General features: G+C 46.3%; 1 protein-coding gene across 1 annotated transcript in view; it reads right to left on the bottom strand.

The window, feature by feature from the left end:
• The window catches only part of VPS13A (vacuolar protein sorting 13 homolog A), a 314889-nt gene that overhangs the window by 31986 nt on the left and 255708 nt on the right, over positions 1-27195 (bottom strand). The window contains 5 exon segments of the mRNA XM_088464073.1: positions 5439-5553; positions 6293-6416; positions 6528-6573; positions 7851-8014; positions 26676-26751. Coding sequence (XP_088320199.1) covers positions 5439-5553; positions 6293-6416; positions 6528-6573; positions 7851-8014; positions 26676-26751 — 525 coding nt within the window.

The raw sequence follows: 27195 nt of genomic DNA, 5'->3' as shown, positions 1-27195 counted from the left end.
CCCAGGAGATAGCCAATGGACGGATGGGCTACAGCCCCTGATGGAGAACAGATTGATTTCAAACAAGTCTCCACTTTCCTGTCAGTGGGGTCCTTTAGGGATGAAATGGAAGGCATAGGCAAGGTAGCACTCTTGATTAAGCGAGTAACATGAGAATCCATCGCAGGCGGAATTTCCCACTTTTTGCAATGACCTGCATAAAACTGATAACTAGACGCTAGTTTCCGCGGCTGTTCCCTCTTACTAGGCGACTACCAGGCCTCCACCATATGATCAGTCAGCTGGTCAGAGATGAAAAACTGCTGAAGTCACTTTTGCCTGTTTGAAATTCGGGTATTTGGATTTAGGGGCCGGTGTGTCATCCTCTATATCAAGAATGGATCGCACCGCCCTTACCAATGCCGGCACATTAATAGAAGATTTAGTTTCTACTTCCCGGACAGGGGAATCAGAGTCAGTGTCCTCAGGCAATTCCCCATCATTAGAGGACGCATCCGAGTCTGACAGTTGCGTAGACTGGGATGACATAACAGGGTGTTTAGACACCTTCTGAGGCTTGTCACTCCGTAGCATAGTTTGAAAGGCAGAAGATGAAGCTGCCTAACTCTGGACTGAACTAGAGAACACATCCACCCAAGGTGGTTGACCCGCATGAGGGAGTCCGTGAAAGGGAATGACAGACTGCTGAGTCACCGGAGGAGACTGTATATCTATTGGTAACCCCGTATATGGACTAACAGTCTGAGGCCCAGGGAAAGACTGCAATAATTGCGGTATACCTTGCGACGGGAGGATGGCTGGTTGGGTTACCCCCATATATGGGGGAAAACAGCTGGGACTGCAGGGCGATCCGCGATGGAGGCCAGCATCTGAGAAAACACCGCCAAAGGAGGGTCCTGTCCTGTAGTTGGGGGGTTGGAGGGACCAGGTAACTGATGGCACCTCACACTCAGCCCATCCTGTGATAAATCCTCCTTATTGACCCCTGCGACGCAGCGCCTGCAGGAGAACAGAGTGGGAGCCGCGGAGAGCTCAACTTTCTGACTAAATTAATTATATATATATATATAAATCTATAAATATATATATATATATATATATTATATATACACACACACACCTATATATTAAAACTATTGGAAAGTCCAGTGGCTCACTCCTGCCGAACCCACAGGCATGCAACACACAGGTCCACAGATATGGTACCGTGTAGCACGCAATTGTATGTGACAACCCTCAAAAATACTTGAATTTATATAAGTGAGATCAGAGAAAAGCCCTTCCCACACACACCTGTCAGGGCTGTAGGAGAAGGAAAGGGATAGGTATAGACTAACATTATTTAGAAATAAAGCACAAACAGTCAGCACTAGCAAAAGTCACATACAATGCAGAAAGTAATACTCACTGCACCTTGTCACTACCATCAACCTGCCCAGATCCAGTGTCTGTGAGGGCTATAGTGCTGTGTACGCTGTCCTAGCAGGGGAGAGGTACACAGGGGGACCGATCCACGCGATGCCTGAGAGATCTGCGCTACCTTGGAGAAGATGGCCACTGGAGATCTCAGAGGGGGAGTGGCCGAAGAAGGAGCGCAGCTCAGCGACGCCAGACCCGAGCGGAAAGGAGCGCTGAGATGAGGGGAGGAGCCGCTAAACAGGGAAGCCGACCTCCCCTGGCCGGCTATTAACCCCCGGGATGCCGGCTCCCGTTTGCCGCATGTAAGCCCTGGTGGTCTAGTGGACGCGCAGGGTATGCCTCAGGAGAGGGGGGGGGGGGGGCTGCCGCTACTACCAGCACCTCCGATCTGTCCCCAGAGACCGGAGGCAAGAGACTGCAGACACCCGAACCCGCGATCTTACCTGTTCCCTGTCGATCGGGCAGCAGTCTAGGGATCCCACAGAGCCTGGGATCCATGATCCCCAGATCTGTACTGGCGTCGCGACGCTGGCGGGGTGTAGGAGCGGCAGCTTGGACGTCCAATGGACAGTCCGACGCTGCTGCTCTGAAGAGTTTTAAAAATAAAAGAAAAATTAAAAACTCATAAAATAAAATAAAGCTTAGGGCCTGTTAATCAGCCCTCCTGCGCAAACGGTGACCTGACTCCGGCCGGGCACCAACTTAAACTGAGGTGCCTGTGGCTCAGGGGCAGGGTATAGAGGATGGACCCAGTGCATCCTGGGAGATAAAGCTTTAACTGCGTGGTGCTCGGGCATCCAGATGCAGCTATACCCCAAAGTCAACCCTATGGACCTTGAAGAAGAAAAAAAATAAAAAATAAAATAAAATAATATTATATATATATATATATATATATATATATATATATATATATATATAGTAAACGTATATGTTATATATTACATACACACTAACGCACATATACAGTATACACATGCATACACGCTAACTCTTATACTAAGTACTCAGAACCCCCCTCCCCTGCGCATGCTAGTGGTGGGGGCCCTTCTGTGTGGGGGTCCCGGGACGACCACCCGCCGCCCCCCCCCTTAATCCGGCCCTGTTTGTACACGTTGTGAGCAGCAACTTAGGATCACTGTGTAGAATACACACACATTGCAATGTTACACAATGAACATACAGTACATGAATATTAAGAAAATGTAGGAGGATGTGTAGGAATATATAATATTCAGCCCACCAATCAATTACTATTCAAACTGACGACCATTAGCAGATGTCAGCATGGGAACAGGAGAAGACCCCAAAAAGATATTTACACGTATGCCGATAAACATTTAGGTTCATATCTGTATGATGATTATCTGCACATAAGACAATAAAAATAAAAGCATATTACAACTTACAAGACAAACGGAGTGTGAGTTACTTATTCTATGGAATTAAAAAAATTAAAATATAATACAAAAAACTTATGGCAGAAAACAATAACAAAGTCAAATGGTTTCAAATAATGAATTTATTTTTAAAATACAAGTATTTAGAAATCAAACAAAAATCAAATAAAATAGTCTGAACATATGCATTAATGGCACATTACTATGTTTGTGGACAACAATGGATGCTTAGAAGACTATATGAAACATGAATAGACGATATACACTAAAATAAAAAGTAAAAAAATAAAATAAATGCATTGACCATGAACTATACATGAGGAAACAAATAGTGAGTACATTCAAAGTAAGATACAAAATGCAATATTGTAAGTTTCTGCTATTATTACATACTGCAATTTTGTGATGTAAACTGTGTTTTCAGGGGACTTTTTCTAACAAATAGAGAAGACATTCATAGTATTAATAATATGACAGCCACAAACTGTAAAGGGGCCTATTCATTAGCAGGTAAATTTGAACGATGAACGATTTATCGTTCAGTCGTTCAATTTATCTGCTAATGGATAGGCTCTGACGATAAAAATGCGCACTCCCGCGGCTGACAAATTGGGTCTTTTGTCTCTCCAACATGTTGGTCAATTATCGTTTATCACTGACAGATATTAGAAATATCTGTCGCGGTAAACGACGAACGTCAAACGATATTTTTAATGAAAATGAATAGAAACATAAAAAAAAAAATCCACTCCCAGAATGATGTCATGCAATATCGTTCGTCGTTTGCAAAAATCTGTCATGTACATGACTGATATCTGTCACAGCAACCCCAGGAATTTTCAAAAGATAAATCTTTTGTCTTTCAGAAAGATCTGCTAATGCATAGGCCCCTTTACTAAATAAAGTGGCAAGTCCAAGACACGTTATGTTATGAACACAATGCTGCTCCCAGACATGAACCTCCTCCTTACACTCCCTGTCCACGAGGGTGTAGAGTAAAACTTAAAACATGCATATAAACAACCAGTAATACAAGAAAAATACATAAATAATGATTAAACTTGAGTGGTGCTGGTGCTTTCATTTCATTTAGCATAGTTCTGAAATTAAACATGACTGCATAGAATACAGTATTCAATACAATATTTCCCCACACTAAAAAGTGCACTTTCAAACAGTATAGTGCTATCTGCCAAATAATTTTTTTAAAAATGACAAGTACACTATAAAAATGATGGGTACACTATAAAAATGATAAGTACACTATAAAAATGATGGGTACACTATAAAAATGATGGGTAGACTATAAAATTGAAGACTCACATACCAATTCTTTTCTGGGCTGATGATGAGCATTCAGCTGAAAGGTTCACCATAAATTGATCATCCTTTTCCATTCAAAAGAATAACGCCACCCAATGGTTAAAGTGTTATAGCTAAAAAAGACTGGTAGAATGTTTGCTACCATTAACCTAAAGCTGGGTACACACTATACGATATGTGTACCCCCCTCTGCCGACAAGCCAACATATTGGGAGAGCGGTATACATTATGCGATGATATGGTGCCCGACCACCAGATATGTCGGCCCTTGCCGCATGCCGCATGCATGGGGTCGTCATTAGCATCGTCTGACTGAGCTGCAGGTAAGGATGACCCGACTATGTGGCTGATGACCAAACGGGAGCGAGCGCGCAACAGCCAACATAATGGGTACACACTAGATGATTTTGACGATATGACGTTCCGATCTGTTGGAAATGGGTATATCGTCTAAGAAATCGTATATTGTGTATACGATTTCCATTAATGTCTTATTTAGAAAGAGGAGGTTGCAAAACATGTTTAATGTTTTTTTTCTTAACCTGTATCAAACATTAAATTTAAAAAAAAATAAATAAATTGTAACAAAACACTTAAAATGTTAAAATAGATAAAGGCAAGGTTTTAGAACATGGTGTAGCAGTGTTTGTGAGAAGGGCTGGAAACGTAAGATGAAAATTAGTTGAATAGAATACAGGCTGATCAGACATTCCCCAGCTAGTACTATCCAATTGATGACCCAAGAGAGCTTTTTTATAGACACCATTTCTGCATGGGTTCCAGACCACAAGTACTAAAAAGTCCCCTTTATAGGGGATGCAGTCAAATACTGACAGTCGAGATGCCAGCACTTAGAATGCAGGTGCCGGAATCCAGACACCTCTTAGAATCCTAGCGCCGGCACCCCGACGGTAAGTACTGGGGTTAGGCACTAAAGGGGGAGGGTTTTTAGGGTGCGGAGGAGGTTAGGTTTAGGCACTAGGGGGGAGATAAGGTTTAGGCAGTGGTGAGTAAGCCAGCATTGGGATTCTGACTGCCGGGATCCTGAGCGCCAGCATCCCGTACCCAACCTCTTTATAGTTATTATTGTAGATCACATGGCGTGTGAGACCTCAGAATTTAAAAAAAATTAAAAAAATTAAATTCATAAATTTGCATTTTCGATTATCATTTTTCTGACTGTATTTTTATCCCAGCATTTATACTTTGTACTTATAAACCAGTATTCTCTAGAGCATTTCATCTATTTCTGCATCTTGATAAGGATTATGGACTCTATAATTCCGTTGCCATCACCTGTAGCATTTGGCTGCCAGCACCTTCTCTCAACTTGTACGGCCGTATTACTCCATCTTCATGTATAAATCGTGGGGGGCGCAGACTCTCTACCTCCTCTGAAGTGACTGTGGCGCTGTGGAAAAAGTGAAAAGAAAGATTAGCTCTCCACTGAGTTGACTGGAGGGTACATGTCGCAGCACAGGTTCTTGATGACCTAAAGCTGTAAAATACTGCGCAGAGCTGTAATAAATCATTGTTGACAATATAGAATAATTTTTTTTTAATGAATCATGTTTAAGAAGTAAATAACTACAAACGTTACTACAACCAACAAAGGATCATTCATTTGATTGATTATCACCACTGATATCTTTCGGATGTTTTCTATAGGTGAAGGCTGGCAGAGGGATGTAGTCAGGATTCTGGTGGTCAGAATGCCGACGGTCACAATACCGACAGCGGCATCCCGATGATCAGAATCCCGACACATTCTGGTGGTAAGCATTAGGGTTAGGAGGATGCTTAGAGTTACTGTAGGTTTAGGGTTAGGCACTAGGAGAAATATTAGGGTTGGGCTGCGGGAGGGGAGGATTAGGCTGTGAGAGGGGAGGGTTAGACTGCAGGACGGGAGGGTTAGAATACTTACATAGATCTGTTGGGGTTTTGACTGTCGGGATGCCACTGTCTGTATTCTGATCGTTGGCATCATGATCGTCGGGATCCCGTACCCAACCCGACAGGTACGATTGTGTGGTGTTAATTTGCTCAAAATCTTTTTCACCTGAGCAACTACTTACAACAAAAGTACAAACAGGCGAGCAGCTAGTATGTACATATTGAATTAAAGAAAGCACTGTATGCAACAGATTTACCTCTTAATGCCCTGAAACGTGCTGCTGGCCATGTCTATGATGCCTCCAGTTGGCCTAGTGACAGCTCCCACTAATCCTTTACCAATGCCTTTAAAAAATCCAGCTGCTCCTTCTTTCTGAGCTCCTAACAAATACATTGTGTGATAGTTAGAGATCTTGGCACACGTGCACACACACACACACATACAACAAAATACTCAGAACACTGTCACATCAGCAGAATATCTGACTATACCTTTAATTGGCTTCGTAACAATCCCAGTTATACCACTGACAAAGCCCTGGAGAAAGAAGAGAAATAGTGATTCACTTTCATAGAACGTTGTTGACACATACCTTCCATAAGTGACAGATACTAAACAGACTTCAGAAATAAAGGTCAATGTGAGACAGGTAACTTACATAAAAGGTATTATGTACAAACATAGTTTTCTATAATCATATATTCACTTACTGGTAACGTGCAGGTACAATTTATACATTTTAATAATGAACCTTTACTAGAATTGTATCCATTTAATCTATCACTCTTCCTGTAAACAGTCTCTGTTCTCCTGTGTAGTACTTGCTGAGGTGGCAAGTTAATTACCAACAAGAGTTAATTCCCCTCTGGTATGCAGATGGATATATTTTGGGTGGAATAAGTGCAACATATATGTGCCCCCCTGTGCTCTTTCTACATGTAAGCAAGGGTTTACTTTCAAGGAAGCAAGGAAATAAAAAAAAAATCTTTTTTTGGGAGTGGGGGGAGCACACTTTTCTATACTAAACCAACCAACACTGCCATGTGAATGGACCAAGTAGCTCCAGTTAGCACTTATCAGAGTGGTTTCATATGTAGTATGACAAACTAGAGCCCTTATCATAAAAGACAATTTCAATTAATTTCTGCAATAAAAAAAACTTAAGAAACACAAAACAAATTGGACACCATCTGAATACCATATAAAGTATGTGTGTGTTTGACCCAACATTCTTGCCACATCAGTTTGACAGGCACCATTACACTGCTGCTGGGGAACCCTGCACTTTCCATTATCTAACGCTCAGTCTGTGATTTCCTTCCACTGTCACATACATAAGCTGAGGAGAGACATGGTCGTGTAAAATAACTAAAAACTGGCCACGTTATGTATAGTGTCGGTTTAAGTTAAAGAGACTTTTCGTGGCATGCTCTATGTGGCCATAGCACAAGTCACAGAGCTAGGTCCTTGCTCTCTGCAGTATAGAAGGAAGTTGTCCCTTAGAAATAAATACACTGCTCGTACAGATTTTGAGATGTTTGCATTCATATTTGTGGCAGGCAGCGTTAAGTACAATGTCCAGCTACTGATTTCTGTTGCCAGTCATATTCTGGCTATAACTGTAGTATTTTTCTGTACATCTAAGGACAGGAAATCTGGTGAGCAAAGAAAATCAGCCAACAATTACAGGTAAGATTTCCTGACACACAATAATACATTGTTCATCATTAGGAAAATAAATATCATAAGATTACTATTAAAAAAGGATCTTTCATTCTCACAAACAGTCACACACATTCCAAAATGTCCCTTACAGATACGAGGCCTTTTCCCCCACGTGTAAGTCCTTCTTTGATACCACTTGGCTGTTTGTTCATGGCTTCTCTCCTCTTCTGTTGATACTCCTCATCCATGGTAATAGCCGCTACGCCTTTGGCCATTGCACTCGTGATCCGGGAGGCTGCTCCAGCTAAACCACCTAGTAGAGAGAGATTATCTCATATTTAACATGACGATTAGAAACTATAGAATAGCATAAATCCAATTTATTCCAAAGAGAGAGCTATCAGAGAGACAAACACATTTTAAGAAAACTACACTGTAACCACAAATTACAGTATTACACGTTGCAAGAATATCAATCATGACATGTTTTACAAAGGTCATTTAAAAATATTTAACAGCCTTTATGCTATTTGAATTTTTTTCTTTGCATTCCAAATACTTTTTTAGTTAATTCTCAGAATACATAAAATCGTGTATATGCATTTTTACAGGGAAAGGGTGAGCAACAAATTTACACATGGGGCATGCTTGCCGACATTCTGGCTGAGGGGAGAGGGCAGTCAGGTCGGCATAGCAGGGGGGCATGGCAGAGCATAAGGGGGTGTGGTGAGGATATGATGCTTCATTGGGGACGTGACCACACAATCGCATCATCATGCGTGATTACTGGCATTGTGAAGCAGAGGGCAGGGCCACGATGATGCGATTCAGAGCAAATCACGTCATCACCCCACCTCCTCCACTGCAGGGATGTTTGTGTGATTATGCAGAGGGGGCCAGTGGTAGGCAGTTGGCCAGAAGACTTGCCCTCTTTTCCAGGTGGCCTGGAGCCTCCTGGCCATTCTGGGAGAGTAGACAAGTATGACATGGGGCCTGATTTCTAGACTTACGCAAAGCAGACATTTACGCAGATTGAGTTATTGTTTAACATTGTGCAGGCGCAGCGATTGTATTGCGATAAAGCTCGCACAAAGGATTTGCTCGCAAAGTCAGTGACAGGTAGTCAGCGTTTGGGGAGGTAAGGAGGGGTAGGCAAACGGAGGCTTGTCAGGACCATTTAAACTCTATTTGATGGTGTGCATAAATTAGCTTTTGTGATCTCCTTCACAGCATGAGAGCTCTCCGAGTGTCAGGAGAGCCACAGTATTTGAGGAGGGTCAGACATGACTTACAAGCTGTGTGGCTGCCCGATCTGCGTTGATGTTACCGATGTTTACGCTGTTGTACGTCATCAGGCGGATATGAGAAGGCAGCTGTGGGTGTCCATATGCTCGGCTAAGCTTTGGAAGGCATTAGCATATTTTAACAACTGCGATCCATAAGAGAATGCGGTTTCGATTGCATTAGCGTAAATCTTGGAATCAGGCTCATGTATGCCAGTATCAATAGAGCTTCAGTATTTATTTATCATAACAATATAGGATAAAGCAAACAACATGAAGAAAAAAAACACCCATATACAGTACTATACTATTTTTTCCATTATGGTTTCTACAACTTTCATGTGACTATGGACCAAATGAAATATAAATGGCGTGCATGTCACCAATACAGTAACATAGGTAGTAGGGTTAAGTTAGGAAGAGTTAAGTTCAACCTATTGTTATATCCAGATCCAAAGAAGATGAAACAGAATCCCTGTGAAGAAGCTGTCAATCCCCTTGTTAGATAATATTGTCTTGATAATGAGTATATTTATATTGTGGAAAGATCAGGATAAGGTTGCAGAATCCTGGGGGTAAACGGTTACACTTCTCATGCAGCAGCCCAGGAACTTGGTTTAAGTATCCGCAGCTAGTTTTATTAGCAGCACATAAATAAAACATAAAAGTAAATCCTGTACTGTCTGGCTCTAAATAAATTTATTTCCTCTCTCATAGTGGAAGGACCTAACGTCCCTCTCACAAAATAGAAGTCTTTAGCGCAGTAATCACAGTGTCAAAGTCTCTATCAACAGGTCCCTGACTTGTTCCCAAGGCAGTGAGAGACTGACACATCCTTCATCACCCTCTCAGATATCAATGCTGCTGATTAGCTTTTGCCTACCAGACAGAAGCTAAAAACCTTAGGCATATATATATATATATATATATATATATATATATATCCCCTTGATAGCCTTTCCAGTGTTTTTTTGTCACAATATGTATTGATTAGGTCACCTCTATATTAAGGTACCTTTTTCCAATTTAAACAATATGTCTGTTAATTGCAAAGGTTTTACAATTTGTAAAGACACAAACAAAAATGAAATAATTCCCCATCTAAGAACTTTCAAGCACCTGAATGATATTACTGAAGTGACTGAGCAGCTACCAACATGTATTCCCATCTAAGAACTACACAGATAATTACACATTTTACAAAATATAGCTAACACATTTATATTCTAGGGAGACTGACTTGGCTGCTCAAACTGTCTACAAGCAAAATATGGGCTGTATTCAATTTGGGCTGTATTCAATTAGCGGCGAAAAGTCGGAATACGCGGAAACGTATCGCGGAAACGTATCGCCGTATTCAATTGCAAAGACAATTCATGTACGTGGAAAGTAAATACAATGTAATAGGCGAAAAAGATTTGCCTCTGAATTGATATTCCATAGGCGGAAAAAAGTGCAGAATTGCGGTTTTGGGGTGCAAAGGTGGGGAAGCCACTCAGCACTCTTGGGACAGCCCCGCAAAGGATAACTGCGTCAAAAAAAAAACCCAAAAAAGAGAGGAACTCCCCAACAAATGACTTTGAAAATGGGGGTGAAAAAGTACAAAGTCAGGGTACAAACGTTTACACTAGCGAAATAGACTTTTGGGGGGTCTGCAAGTATGGGAGAGGTGTTTTTTGGATTGCAGGTTCATACTTCAGGTCGGTTTTTTACGATTTCTAAAACGTCACTTTAGCGACTTTAAACCATGCTTGCACCCATTTTCAAGTACCCCAAATCTGACAGGACTACTTATTTCCTCCAAAAAACCCAGCAAAATGCTATTCTTCACCATTTGTTCAAAGATGCTAAATACTAGCAATTGACACTACTTAAGTACCCCAAATAGCTTAATTAGGGCTATTCGGGGACATCTATATTGATCCCCAATGTTAGTGCATCTTTTGGGAGGTGTCAGGCTGATTTCCCCATTTTGTACAGCACTTTTTGCCTGTTTAAGTTTCGCCGGGTTCCGTTTTCACATCCTTTGGAACTGAATACGGTGAATAGCGGGGGCAAGCACGATAAGTTTCCACAGCTAAAACAAGAGAAGTCGGTGAAAAGTATGGCATGCAAAAAAGTATTGCGGGTGCGAAACTAATTGAATACGGGCCTACTGTATGAGTCAAGTACCAGAAAAGCACTATGTACTTTATATATAGACAAGTTAAACTTTAGATCTATTTGAAAAGCAGATTGTGGTGTGAGTGTTCTAAAATATGGGGAAATTGTAATAATGGTCTATTACTGTATCATTACACCAGGACCCTTCTATATTATTTTTCTACAATGTGGGCATCTCCTCTGTGTCTAAGGGGCTGTAATCAGAGGACACCTTCACATCTGATAGTCGTATTATACGATATTGGAACTATATTGTGTGACTGACTCAGTAATTCAAAATTAAGATACGTATTTTTGAATAAAACAATATAATATTTGCCAAACCTCACCTGAGCTCATTTATTATTATTAGCTGCCAAGTTGTTGACTGTGAGATCTTGGAGAACATCTATAGTAAATATTAATTGTGTTGAGGACAAAAGGTCTTGTGATAAATGAAAAGGCTTAAGGTATTGATATGGACAAACATAGCTATGTTAGAAGGCGTGGGAGGATAAGTTTTCATTTCCTCCTCACCTGCCTCTATGTTAGTTGCTGGAACATGTGATGATCCCCTTTGTGGTGCTCCTGCCAGGGCTGTTCGACACTCTCCTATCAGTTTTGCTTTTCTTGATTTTATTCTTTACTGATATGACAACATTTTGTAGTACGTTACAGAAGCAGGCAGATGCCCTCTCCTCTCTCTTACATATGTTCTTGAAAACTCAATAAAACATTTCTATTTATAGAGCGCTTTATTTTTTAACTTAAGTACAGGTTGAGTCTCCCATATAAAAAATCCTTGGGGCCATGTAAATCTATAATTTTGGATATCGGAATATTCCGTATTTTGGACTATTTGCATACCATAATGAAATATCTTGGGAATGGGACCAAAATCTACACACAGAATGCATTTATGTTTATATACACCCTATACACACAGCCTGCACGTCATTTGATACAATATTTTTAATAGTTTTGTGCATCAAACAAAATTTGTATATTTACATCAAATTCATTTATGTTTCAATACACCTTATACACACAGCCTGAAGGTAATTTTAAACAATATTTTTAATAATTTTGTGCTTTAAACAAAGTTTGTGTACATCAAACCATCAGAAAGCAAAGGATTCACTATCTCAGTCAAAAAATCATTAATTTGGAATATTCTGTATTTCGGAATATTTGGATATGGGAGACTCAACCTGTACTAAAGAACACAGGTGTAGTAGATACCATTAGGGCCAAATAATTAACAAATGTTTGGACATATCACCACTTCCTTCGACATTAGACAAGTAATGTATCTGGGTGTGCATGGGTAATTACTACACAACATATTCCCTAGAATTTTTTTGAAGACTTGCAAACAATGTACTTGAACAGTTTTCTACTTATTTCAAACATAAAATCAAAAGTATTTTGGATATGGGATTTCTACGTATTTTGGAATATTTGCATGCCTTAATGAAATATATTTATGTTTCTTATACACAGTATGTAGTCAGGAAGTCGGCGGTCAAAATGCCGACCGCCGGCCTCCAGATTGTCAAAACCCGCATGGGATTAATGATAGGCGTTGAAATCCCGACGCCTATCATTATTCACCCGCCAAAATTCCAATGCCTGGCACACCGAATGAAGGTAAGCCAGGCAGCGGGTGCAGACAGCTGCATTTAGGTTAGGGGCTCCCAGGTGGAAACTAAGGGTTAGGCATCCCCCTGGGAGGGATAGGGTCAGGCTATGGGAAGGGGGGGGTTAGGGTTAGGCACCCCCGGGGGGAGGTTAGGTTTAGGGTGCGGGGAGGGGGAATAGGTTTAGGCACCCCTAAAGGAGGGTTGGGGGGGGGGGGGGGAAGGGTTGGGGATAATGAAAAAAACGTACCTGTCGGGATCTGCTGTTGCTGGTCTTCCGGCGTTGGGATTTGACCCACCGGTTCTAAGTCATACCGATTCCCTTATACACACAGCCTGAAGCTAAGTTTTATACAATATACCAATTCCCTTATACACACAGAGCTTGATTCAGACTTTGAATACAGTGAGATAGCTCTCTCAACTGTGAACTTGAACAAACCATAATGCAATGCAAGGGATGTAAATACATAAATTATTTTACATGTGGGGTAAATACTGGCTGCTTTTGCATGTAGCCCACAAATACTGCACACCTTTATTATTACTCTACAATTTAGATGTCAGTTTGGAAACACTCCTCCCAAATCTAAATCTCTCTGCACATATTAAATCTACCACACCTGCAGTGCGGCATGGTTTCACCAAGAAGATCAGTTGAGAGAAATATCTCTCTCTATTCCCAAGTCTGAATCAGGCCCACAACCTGAAGGTCATTTTATACAATATTTGTAATAATTTTATGCATCAAAGTTTGTGTATTTACATGAAATTCATTTATGTTTCATATACACCTTATACACACAGTCTGAACATAATTTTATATAATATTGTTAAAAATTTTGTGTATCAAACAAAGTTTGTGTGCATTGAACCATAAGAAAGCAAAAGGTGTCACTACAGTATCTCAGTCACGCTAAAAAAAATCAGTATTTTGGAATATTTGGACGTGGGAGACTCAACCTGTATGTACTTTTTCTATTCTATAAATTCTGTTTCTTTCCCTATATTTACCCCCTTAACCACTTCATGACCAGACTTCATATTTTGTGATCAGAACTTTTTCCTCCTTGGTCCAGACAAGTTAATGCACTTTTTTCAGAAAATAAAGGGGTTTTCTTTTAGTAGCACAACAGAGTAAATAATAGGATTTTTGGGTACTTACCGTTGAATCCTTTTCTCTGAGTCAGGCTGGGGTACACTGGACCATGAGTTGTAGGTGGGAAGGCGTGGATGTGGCACTAACACTGAAATCTATAACTCATGCCCTCTGCAACCCTTGACTTCAGTATAACTTCAAAAGTGCCTGGTAAGGAGAAGCAATACTCAGTGACACTGTCACTCCGAGAAATAAAAATTAAACTGACGGTCATTACGACCCAAAATCATAACTCATACTCAATAACGCTGAACGTGAGGGAGGGAACGCAGTGTCCCCCTGCCTGACTCAGAGAATAGGATTCAACGGCAAGTACCCAAAAATCCTATTTTCTCTTTCGTCTGGGCTGGGGGACACTGGACCATGGGATGTTCAAAAGCCGCCCCCATGGGAGGGAACGCTCAGATTGCCCGACCGGAGAACTGTACGCCCAAAATGTGCGTCCCCGAAGGCAAAAACGTGAAACCTGTAGAACCGCACAAACGTGTGGACAGAGGACCAGGTGGCTGCGCGACAAACCTGTTCAGCCGAAGCCCCATGACGCGCCGCTTAGGAGGCTGCCACGGCCCTAGTGGAATGAGCCAACACCCTAGCTGGTGCCGGGCGCCCCACCTCTGAGTAAGCCCTTGAAATCACTGAGTAGAGCCATTTTGCAATGGTCTGCTTTGTGGCTGGCCAGCCCCGTTTGTGGGCGTCGTAGAGAGTCCGTTTTACGTAAGATAGAAGTTCTGTCTAAATAAATGCGTAAAGCCCGGACAACATCCAACAGTGATAAATCGTCCTGGTCCCCTGAGGACTCTGAAGATGAGAAAACAGGAAAAACAATCTCCTGGTTTAAGTGGAAAGAAGAAACCACTTTCGGTTGAAAAGAAGGAACCATCCTGAGCACAGCCCTATCGTCATGGCAAACAAGAAAAGGTGGTTTGCAGGACAAGGTCCCCAACTCAGAGACCCGAAGAGGCAATGGCCATCAGGAAAACCACTTTCCACGTTACGAACCGAAGGACCACGGATTCCAAAGATCGAAGCCGTAAGCCAGCCTCCAAACCGCCCTGCAGAAATGCTAAAAACCTTGGCCAGTGGAACTGGGCAGTATGTACTCCCCATTGCTCACACCACACAATATAGGTTTTCCAAACCCTGTGGAGGTTCTGCGCGGAAACCTGCTTCCGCGCCCGGAGCATGGTCCTGATGACTGAAGGGGAAAAACCCCTGGCCTTCAAGAGCCCGGTCTCATTAACCAGGCCATTAAAGCCAACTGAGGTAGGCCCTCGTGACAGAATGGCCCCTGTAGCAGAAGATCTGGACGCAGAGGCAGACTCCAACCTGGCCCTGCGGCTAGCCTGTGAACCGTGACGAACCACGACTGGCGTGGCCAGTTTGGAGCCACTAGGATGACTGAAACCTGCTGCTCCCTGACTCGACGTACTCTTGGTAACATGGGAATTGGAGGAAAAATGTAGGCCAGACGGAAGTTCCAAGGAACTGTCATGGCATCCACTGCAAATGACGAAGGATCTCTGGACCTTGCACAAAATCAAGGGACCTTGCAATTGTGGCGAGACGCCATCAGGTCCACCTCCGGCAGCCCCCATCTCTGGACCAGTTGCTGGAAAACCTCCAGGTGGAGAGACCACTCCCCTGGCAGGAACGTAGTCCTGCTGAGGTAGTCTGCCTCCCAAATCTCCTCCCCCGGTATGAAGACTGTTGAAATTGCTGGGAGGAACGTCTCCGCCCAAGAGAGAATGAGACTTGCCTCTGCCATGGCAAGTGCACTTTTGGTTCCGCCCTGTTGGTTTACACATGCCACTGCAGTGGTGTTGTCTGATTGGATCCTCACTGGTCGGCCCGCCAGGAGGGCCTGAGCCCCGCACAGTCCCAATAAATGGCCCGGAGCTCCAGCATATTTATTGGGAAACCTATCTCTGATGACGACCAGGTGCCCTGGAGATAGAGTTTCTCCGTCACCGCTCCCCAACCTCTGAGACTTGCATCTGTGGTGATAATAAAGCAGCTGGAAAGTCACCAGGGACCGACCCTGGAGAAGGTGATCGGTAATCAGCCACCAGCGAAGTGACTGACGAGTGCTGTCTGACAGAACCAACAATTGAGAAGAAAGGTCAACTGAGCAGGCTGTCCAATTCCGGAGAATCTCCCACTGGAAAATCTGTGAATGGAAGCGGCCATACTGGATGGTCTTGAAGGTAGAGACCATCATGCCTAGTAACCTCATGCCCAGCCAAACAGATGGCTGAGGGGCAGACAGCACTTTCCTGACTAAGTCTTGAAGGGCCCGGGTTTTGGGCTCGGGCAAGAAACCCCTTTTCAATGCTGTATCGAAAATCACCCCTAAAAACGTCAGACGTTGGCACGGCCTGAGGTGACTCTTCTCGAGATTCAGTATCCACCCATGATGCTGTACCACCTGCACCGTGTGATCCAGGTGGAGCTGAAGTTGGGCAGCAGAATCCGCCTTTACTAGCAAATCATCCAAATAGAGAATCGCCGTTATCCCCTCGGAATGCAGTAAGCTTGCCATTGCTGCCATGATCTTTGTGAAGACCCGCGGAGCTGTAGCCAAACCGAACGGCAGAGCCTAGAACTGGTAATGGGCTCTACCGACTGCAAACCTGAGTAGAGACTGATGCCCCGCCCAAATCAGTATGTGGAGATATGCATCTCTGATGTCGATAGATGCCAGAAACTCGTTTGCCGACATACCCTGGATCACTGATTGGAGCGACTCCAATGCGAAACCGAAATGAGACTGTGGAACAGGAACTATAACCCCTTCTGAACAGAGGGAACTGATAGCCTGGTTTAATGCCCGTCTCTTCTCTGGCTCCCTGGGTAGTGCTGTAGCGAAGACTTCCCTCGTAGGTCGATCACATAACCTCGGGAGACAATGCCCCTTACCCAGCATCTACTCCTAAAGCTACCCACCTGTCTCAGAAAAAAAGGAGATGGCCCCTACCTTCCCTGAGACCGGATGGGCTGAGATCCTGTCAGGTACTCGGCTTCTCAGATGCCCTAGCAGCCAGGCGCCTGAATGTGCCGGAGAATCTACCCCGGGGAGCAGAACCCCTACGGGGAAAAGAGAATCCTTGGGCCGCCTTACCTCTAATCGTTCCCCCTCCTCGAAAGGAAGAACGGAAGACTCGGAAACGTGAGCCCTTGATCTTCTGGGACACTACAGGCAGAAAAGTGCTCTTTCCATCTGTCGCCTGGGATATAATAGTATCAAGCTCAGAGCCGAACAGGATGCCTCCACAAAATGGCAGAGACTCTAAAGCGTGTTTGGATTCGGCGTCCGCCTCCCAGGCGCAAAGCCAGAGTGCTCTGCCTGCCGCTACTGCCGTGGCTGAGACTCTAGAGGAAATCTGCGCTCCTTCTTGTGCAGCCTTACACACATAGTCTGCAGCCGCACGTATGTGTTCCGCCAGTACCAGTAAGTCCTCTCTGGATGAGTCGAGAGACCCATGCAGATGCCAATAATGGGCGAATAACCACTCTGGCGCCCATAAAAATACTTCTAAGGCATCCCTTCAATTTTTTTTGTCCAGCGGATCCTTAAGAAGGCAACCCCTTGGACCGGCAGAGTCGTGTGCTTTGCTAAACGAGCCACAGCCGCATCCACTCTTGGAGGCAGCTCCCACTGCTCCTGTGGAAAGGGATAAAGGGCTGCAAACTTACGAGGAGTAACATACTTTTAATCTGTGGTCTTCCAGGCTTCCTCTACCAGATCTGAAAGATCCTGAGACACTGGGAAACAAACGACCTTCTTACGCCTCCGCTTAAACGGCCCTTCCGCCCTAGCTGAGGCGTCAAGGAACAGACAGTCCAAAGACTGTCATACTGCCATAATAAGGTCCTCTGCGCCCTGACTTGACTCAGTCTGAACCTTCCTCGTCGGGCAGAACCTCCTCTTGGAGTTCCCCCTCCTCCTCTTCTTCCTCCCCATCAAGATCTGACTCCAACAAGACACTGGATGGAGGAGGACGCTTATGCGTAGTGCGTAGTTTAGACTCCTCAAAGAAGCGTTCCATAAATGCTGATACTTTCTCGACCCTACTGCCGAGCACTCCATGGTACGGACCCAAGGAGGATCAGGACCCTGGTAACCACCGACTGCAACAGCAGGTGGTGAGGGCAAAACAGGCGCTGGCGCTGCTTGGGCTAATTCCTCTCTACGGTGGAGCAACGTCAGAGAGTAAACGACTCATAGCCTGAGCCGATGACGGCTCCTCCATAAGCAGAGTGGCTCCCCCAGCTGGCTGCGCACACGTGGGCCCCAGCTGACAGTCCATACACAAAGCCCTTGCATCCAGTTGTCCACACGGCAATTTAGCCTGACACAGGGAACATGTACCGGACAAGCTTTTTTTTTTTTTAAAAACACAATACAAAAAATATAACAAGTGGCAATGAATATGCAAACACTCCAAGCAGGCACAAGAACAGATTACAGTAATACTGAAAACTACTTAGCTGTACGCTGCAGAGGGAAAGGAGCGTGCTCTGTCTTCCCTCCATGCTGTTCAGGCTTGTGTCCATTAAAAAGCTGTGATCAGACTTCCTGGGAGCCTGTATTCTGCCACTGGAGAGCGGATGGAACCAGCAGTCACGGCTCCTCCCCCCGTCATACTGAAGTGAGTATCACTGCTCCTTCCTTCAAGTGTTACTCCCCTCAGTGGGGAAAGAACTTGGACTGACCCGCATTTACCTACAGCACCTGGTATTCCCAGGTGGTCTCCCATTGAAGCATTAACCAGACCCAACACTGCATAGCTTCCAAGAACAGCATGTCCAGTGTGGTGTTGCTGTAGGTCTCACCTTCGGTCGGTCTGTAGTCGGCGCTCTCCCCACAGGAGCCGCCGACAAGAAACCGGCAAGATGGCGCCCGCCATCCGGGCCCAGACAGTCTCTCCAGAGACTGGAGTGTGTGGAATGGGGGAAGCGCTCAGCGCCATCCCCCCTTAGATGCGGCTCTAACCGCCGCTTTACACTCCAGCCGTGCGCTGCTAAAAGCAGTGCACAGTACCTATAGTAAAAAATAAACATAACATTACAAATAAAGGAAAAAAATCCCTAAGCTAAACCAGCTGAAAAACCGTGCCTCTTTCCACAGGCACTAAACTTACACTGAAGTCAGGGGTTGCAGAGGGGAGGAGTTATAGATTTCAGTGTTAGTGCCAAATCCACGCCTTCCCACCTACAGCCCATGGTCCAGTGTCCCCCAGCCCAGACGAAAGAGAAATATTTTTGTTTATGTTCATTATACAGGAAAAAATTTGCTAAAATTGGAATAAAATTTCTATAGTTTTTCTCATAGTAGTTGTATATACAGATGTGTCCTCCGTCATTGTAGCTGTAGTCACATTAAACAGCCCTTCTAGTCCTGTGTGAGTTTACTCATGCTGAACATCTGAATTGTCTCATTCGCAATGTGATGTGAATAAGGCGCACAAGCAGACTCTGCTGATGAAAATGATATGCGGCATGTGTATGTTCTGTGTGTGACTGCAGCTGTATCTGTATATGAAATGCTACATTACAGTGTCAGCGGCTGTTTTACTCACCATGTTCCGTTGTGGTGATTTTACAGACTCGGCCGCACACAGAACATACACATTCCACATATCATATTAATCAGCAAAGTCAGCTTGTGTGTCTTATTTGCATCACATTGCGAAGACAACACAATTACGGTGACAAAGACGCCTGGCAGCGGCCCAGTCGCATGGGAGAAAGCGGCTCTCATGTGCCCTGTGTAACGTGACTCATAACGCAGGGAGGATAGATAAGGAAGGACATATCTGTAATTACAAAAACTCCAGATACTCAACCTAAAACCTCTTGGTAATAGGACTATCCCATATGTGTACTTTAAACACAATCTAACACAGTTACAGGATTCAATACTCAAAATTTCTATGTTCGTTCCAAATTCCCCTCCCATTGTTGTAACCCAACAGAGCATAAACCCTTTATTTTGGAGGAAGGTGGATTAGGAAGACAAATATTGGAGGACTGGAATATTTTGTAGGTGTTTGGGTGAGTCATCATTTTATCTGAAGTTCCCATGTTCACATTCACAAAAAGTTGTCATAGTATAATGAAAATATGTGGGGGGGTGAAAATGTTTTATATTTTGTAATACAATATAAAAAATGCGCCTTTGTTTCTGTATTGTGGGACTGAATCAGAGACGGTTGCAAGTGCCGTCGCAGCGGACGTGCGAAAATATTCAAATGTCACAGCTGTCGGGACTTGTATTGAGACACCACCTGCGGCATCTCAGATCTGCCGTTTGCGTACAAAGACGCAACCATTGGTTGCACATCGGGCAATCATCGATCTTCTGAGTAACCATAAAATGGCTGTTAGTACGGAGTTGCTGGAGCCTTTGCAACTGCGTAAAAGGGTCACAGGCAGAAACGCGGCGTGACACACCTGTGTTTGAGTCGCTATCCGCCATTGCTGCCTATAAACGGTCCCTGGTGTAGCAGGACCATCTTGGCACATGCGTAGTGTGACTTATATGCCGTAGAAAAAAAAGGCCATTTGCAAAATCATCGGCATTGCGACTGTATCTGAATCAGACTCTGTAATCTTTGTTTAGGTACATTTCTTTGTATGCTGTAATGGTATCCTTCACTACATTTGTTTTTAGTGGCAATACACTTTATATGAACAGAATATGTACACAGATATTCTTGCAATTATGTATAACTTTTAACAGACAACCATGACTCAACATTTTAAGGAAACATTTCCATTTACCAGTCTGTTAACAGATGATTATTTGGATAAATAACGTATAATATGAGATATGGTAAGAATTTACCCTTGTTATCTCTATTTCTACGAAGTCCATAGGGTTCCACAGGATACCTTGGGATATAGGTGTGACGTCAGTCGCCGGGCACCATAGAGTTAAGCTTTTCAGCCTCCCAGGATGCACTAGGGTCCCCCTCCTATACCCCGCCCCCGAGCCAAGACACCTCAGTTAGTTACCAAGCCATCGGCCGGAGGAAGAGAGAGAAAAAAGATCTGGACACACACAAGAATCACATTCTCACCAGAGGGAGACGGAAAAACCGGTGACCAGAGCAAAGCCCATCTGCAGCACAGGTGCGACAGGGCGGGAGTCCTGTGGAACCCTATGGACTTCGTAGAAATAGAGATAACAAGGGTAAGTTCTTACCATATCTCATATTTTCTACTTCAGGGTCCATAGGGTATCCACAGGATACCTTGGGGATGTCCCAAAGCAGTATCCTTTAAGGGTGGGGATGCTCCTGTGCAGAAAGGAGAATCCGCCGCCCGAAGGAAGCATCCTGAGAGGCGAAGGTGTCAAACCTGTAATACCTCACGAAGGTATGGACAGAGGACCACGTAGCAGCCTTGCAGATCTGGACTGCAGAGGCACCACGTCGAGCTGCCCACGAAGGACCCACAGACCTAGTGGAATGAGCCTTCAGAGAAGGAGGAACCGGTAGGCCTTCATGAATATAAGCTTCAGAAATAGCCATACGGATCCAGGCTGCCAAAGTTTGCTTTGAAGCAGGCCAACCCTTTTTACGGAAGCCATAGAGGACAAACAAAGTGTCTGACTTCCTAAACGAAGAAGTGCGGTCAACATAAGTCCTTAAGGCCCGCACAACATCCAAAGAGGCCTCACCCACGGAAAGACACTGTGAGTTAAAGGCCGGAACAAAAATTTCCTCGTTAACATGAAACTGGGAAACAACTTTGGGAAGAAACTCGGGCCGAGTGCGGAGCACTGCCCTGTTCCCATGAAAAACCAAGAAAGGGGGTCTACAAGAAAGAGCCCCTAAATCAGAAACACGTCTGGCCGAAGCAATAGCCAGAAGGAAAACAGTCTTAGCTGTTAGCCATTTAAGATCCACTGAACTCAGTGGTTCAAACGGCGGTCCTTGGAGAGCCCTCAGGACCACAGCCAAATCCCAAGGCGCCACAGGTGGAACAAAGGGCGGCTGAATGCGGAGAACACCTTGCATAATGGTGCGCACATCCAGGATTGTAGCAATCCTACGGTGAAACCAGACAGATAGGGCCGAAACCTGTACCTTCAAAGAAGCAAGGCGAAGCCCATGATCTAGTCCCGCTTGCAGGAAGGCGAGAATCCGAGACAGACGAAACTCCCGCAGTGCATAACCTCTCGGTCGACACCACTGGAAGAATGTATGCCACACGCGATGGTATATCCTCGCGGGAGACGGTTTCCGAGCTCGCAACATGGTACGCACCACAGAGCTGGAAAACCCACGGGACCTCAGCATGGCCGTCTCAACAGCCACGCCATCAAAGACAGCCGAGTCAGGTCCGGGTGAAGACAAGGACCCTGAGACAGAAGGTCCGGTTGTAGCGGCAACCGCAGAGGACTGTCCACGGACAGACCCTGAAGGTCTGAGAACCAGTGCCGTCTGGGCCACGCGGGAGCTATCAACAGGAGCGTCCCTCCTTCCTGTTTGAATTTCCGGATTACCCGTGGAAGAAAGGAGACTGGAGGGAACAGGCATGCGAACCGGAACGTCCACCGGACGGACAGAGCATCCACCAGAGACGCCCCTTCGTCTCTTGTGCGAGACCCGTACACCGGCAACTTGTTGTTGTGCCGGGACGCCATGAGGTCGATCTCTGGAAGACCCCACCTGTCCACCAGCAGTTGAAAAACGTCCGGGTGCAGGGACCATTCCCCCGGATGAACGTCCTGGCGACTTAGAAAGTCCGCCTCCCAATTTAGCACTCCCGGGATGAAGACCGCTGATATGGCTGTGAACGCCCCGCCCAAACCAGGATCCGAGAGACCTCTACGAGAGCCGCCCGACTGCCTGTTTATGTAGGCCATGGTGGTAGTGTTGTCCGACTGGACCTGCACCGGGTGACCCTGGAGAAACCGATGTGCCTGCTGGAGAGCATTGAAGACCGCACGGAGTTCCAAGATATTTATTGGAAGCTCCGCTTCTGTCGGCGTCCACCTGCCCTGGAACAAGTGTGGACCCGAAACTGCTCCCCAGCCCCGAAGACTGGCGTCCGTTGTCAACAGGACCCAATTTGGAACCCAGAACGGACGTCCCTTGTTGAGGTGGGTCGTCTGTAACCACCAAGCAAGGGACAGGCGAACCTCCGGGGTGATCACAATCGTCTGGGACTTCAGAGACTGAGGCAGCCCGTTCCACTTGGACAGGATCAGGTGCTGCAGAGGTCTGGAGTGAAACTGGGCGAATTCCACCATGTCGAACACCGACACCATGGAGCCAAGTAACCTCATCGCCGAGTGTAGGGACACCCTGCGGCTGTGCAGACAACTGCGCACCCTTGACTGTAAAGCAGAGATCTTGTCCTCCGTCACAAAGATCCTTTGCTGTCCCGAGTCCAATAAGGTTCCCAGATGCAGAATCCTCCGAGACGGGATTAGAGTGGACTTCTGCCAGTTGATTAGCCAGCCGTGCCGTTGCAGCAGTGCAATGGTCAGGTCCAAGTGGCGTAACAGGAGCTCTGGAGATCCTGCCACCAATAACAGGTCGTCCAAGTACGGCAACATGCGGACTCCCTGCAGCCGCAGAGAAGCCGCCATGACCGCCATCACCTTGGTGAAAACACGTGGTGCTGTCGCCAGGCCAAAAGGTAACGCCCGAAACTGGAAGTGGTCGCTGCGGATTGCAAACCTGAGGAACTGTTGATGGCGCAAAAGAATAGGAACATGCAGGTAAGCGTCCTGTATGTCCAATGACACCATGTAGTCGGAAACCCGCAAAGTAAACTTCGGAACCCGCAAAGACTTGTTGAGTGCTTTGAGGTTGAGAATCGGACGATACGACCCATTGGGTTTCTGTACCAAAAAAAGATTTGAATAGAAACCCTGGCCCCTCTGGGAGAATGGAACAGGCACTATAACTCCAGCCTGGAGCATGGTGTGCAATACCTTCCACAGCTCCGTAGCCTTGTTCCGGTCTGATGGTAGACCCGTGGTGAAGAACCGCGCCGGGGGTCTGTGCCGGAAGGAGAGGGCGTACCCATTGGAGACCACCTCGCGAACCCAAATGTCTGTCGTAGTGGCCGACCAACACTGGGCGAACTGCAGCAGGCGGCCTCCCACCCTGGGATCCCCCAAAGGGAGGCCCGGACCGTCAGGCCGCAGGCTTGTCATCTGGCTTGGGGGCCGGACGTCTGGTACTCCATGCCTGCTTCCGGGGCTTGGCTGATTTCTTAGGGCCAGCCTGTCGAGGAAAAGACTGTGGTTTGGGCCTGCCCTGGGCCCTAGATGACCGAAAGGATGATGGTCCAGAACCAGAAGGAGCAGCGGCCGACGGGAGACAAGCCGATTTGGCTGCCGCCAGCGTGGCCACAATCTTATCCAGATCCGGACCGAAGAGAACTTCTCCGGTAAACGGCAACGCCTCCAGACCCTTTTTGGAATCTGCGTCCGCCTTCCAGGATCGCAGCCACAAGGTGCGACGAGCAGCCACCGCTGCTGAAGAAATTCTAGACACCAGAGTACTAATGTCTAGGGCCGCCTCGTTGATATAAGTGGCCGAATCACGGAGATTACCAATCAACTCTGCCTGTTCGGCCGGACAGTCGGAATCAAAAGAAGCCTCTAATGAATCCGCCCAGCGCTCCATCGCTCTGGCAACCCAGCAAATGGCCATAGCTGGCCGTGCTGCCCCCCCCCGCAAGGGAATAAGCGGACTTCAGGCAGATCTCCACCTTGCGGTCCGTAGCATCTTTAAGGGAGGACATGGATGGCATCGGCAATGTGGCACTACGGACAAGACGGGTCACGTGAGAATCCACCTGTGGAGGGGATTCCCACTTTGCAAAATAATTATCCGCGAACGGATAAGCCACCGCCAGGCGTCTCTGCGGCTGGTATCTTTTGCCAGGCTGTTTCCACGCCTCCTCTAAATGGTCCACTAACTGACCCGAAAGAGGAAAGACTGTGGCATCGCCCTTCACATCTTTGAAAAAGGCATACTTAGATTTAGCCGCTGGGGGAACTTCGTCCTCAATCACCAAGGCTGTGCGGACCGCCCGAATAAGTCCAGGAATATATACTTTGGACTTAGCATCAGTGTCCTTAGTGTGGAGAGGTTCCTGATCGTAAGGATCCAGAATCTCCCCAGAGATCATCATCAGACGTCCCCTCGTCATCCTCATAAGGAGCCGACAGAGACGCCACCGGCCGTTTATGCGGCCGCATCACAGACTCCCCTTGCAACACATCCGACAAGTGCTGTACAGAACTCGTCAGGGAGTTAACCCACGCTGGCTCCTGAGAAACCGAGAGCGGGGAAATAGGGAGACTGTGGGGTACCACCAATTGTCGTGGGAAACCCTGCATGGGTGACGACACCACTGACTCCTGGGACAAACCCATCGGTGTAAACGCGGGCTGCGGAGCTAACTGGCCCACTAAGGCTGTAAGCGCCTGAGCGAAACAAGCCCAGGGCGGCTCCTGTACCGGTGCTGTAACCGTAAGCGGCCGCGCCATGGACAAACATTGCCGGCAAAGGCCCTCCGCGCTACCCTCCCCCTCCGCTAACGGTACTTTACACGTAGTACACTGTAGCCGGAGAGGAAAATCACTTTCAGACATGATGGCACCAGGTATGTGACCTCTCTCACCAATTATATAGTAAATAGGCGAGAGACCACCCTGCAGCACCGCACCGCAAGGGCTTAGCAGAAAGAACAGGGACAGAATAAAGCTGACAGTTTAGAAGAAAAGTTACAGGCAGCAGCGCTAGCACAGTCACATACAATGCAAAGAAAATCAATTCCTGCACTAACAGCGCTGATCACTCAACTACGCAGACACAGGGCCTGGTAGGACACAGCGCTGCATACACAGACCTGACCACAGCGGAGGAGAGGTATGCAGGGGGACCCAGACCACGATGCTTCCTTCCAGGCTTCCAGCAGCGTTCACCATGCGTTCAGAAGAAGATGGCCGCCGAGGAGCAGAGAGGAGGCTGGCCTGGGGGAGGAGCGCTGCCACAGGGCCAGTCGGCAGCAGCAGAGGGGGCTCTGTGCAGCGGGGGAGGCGCCGGCTGTGAGACAGGGAAGGCGCGCTCCCCTGGCATGCATTTAACCCCTGGGACGCCGCAGCGCTACCGCTCTGCTGCGGTCCGCTGTCCCAGGGGGTAGTGGAAGCGCAGGTTGGTCGCCTGGCTCCACGCTGCAGCCAGTCCCCAGGGAGCCCCCTGCCTGGGGACTTAGGACCATGTGACCAGCGGGGACCCACAACGGGACCCCGCTGCTTACCTTTGTCCCCCTTGAATCCGGCCATGGTCCGGAACATCTAGGGTCACCGCTAGCTGTGACCCCAGATGCTCACCAGCATCCCCGGATTGGTACCGGCGTTCTGGTACCGGCAGGGGTGTAGGGAAGACAGCATGGACGTCAGGACTGACTGTCCATGCTGTACATCCAGATGTGCAGCCACAGCTGCATAGAAGAAAGCTTCAGGGGCTCTTCTAGCCCCCACTCCGACAGGTGCACCCGACTCCGGCCGGGCACCAAACTAAACTGAGGTGCTTTGGCTCGGGGGCGGGGTATAGGAGGGGGACCCTAGTGCATCCTGGGAGGCTGAAAAGCTTAACTCTATGGTGCCCGGCGACTGACGTCACACCTATACCCCAAGGTATCCTGTGGATACCCTATGGACCCTGAAGTAGAAATACCGGCATTCAGCAGGAGAGATTTTTTTTTTAAACTTACCGACAGCTCCTCCCACGAGAGCCTTTACTCCTAGAGCCATTCCCTCTACAAACTCTTCTGGCCCTTGAATTGCACCCTGTGTGAGTACAACAAAACAGAATGTCCAGTAAATGCTATGCACACTTACCAGGAATTTTTCACTTGTATTAAAATGTTGCGCCCACTTACAACTGTCCATTTGCTCTGCTTTGTACACTAGGTGTTAGAAGGGGTTCTTGTATGTATGGTGGGCATTAGAAAGGTTTCTGCTCTGTATACAAAGCTAATTTGTCAGCAAAGGTGGGTTGTCAAATTGGACAAATATCAATGATCAGTACACTGGCCTAGCAGATGGATCACAAAGGCCTTATATCAGTCATCTGTAAATGCTGTCATATGATGGCCACATACATAGGTGTGTAACAGTGACTGGTCATGCCAGATAATGACCATAATGATTTTGATTAGATCACATTGTGTATGGCATTCAGTTTGAAGCCACGCCACCTGGTGATACTGGGACAGATTTCAGATATCAACT

The sequence above is a fragment of the Taudactylus pleione genome, unplaced genomic scaffold (assembly GCF_031769625.1).
Source record: "Taudactylus pleione unplaced genomic scaffold, aTauple2 ptg001573l, whole genome shotgun sequence".
Taxonomy (NCBI): domain Eukaryota; kingdom Metazoa; phylum Chordata; class Amphibia; order Anura; family Myobatrachidae; genus Taudactylus; species Taudactylus pleione.
The sequence above is the reverse complement of the archived record's forward strand: the minus strand, read 5'-3'. Positions and strand labels throughout refer to the sequence as shown.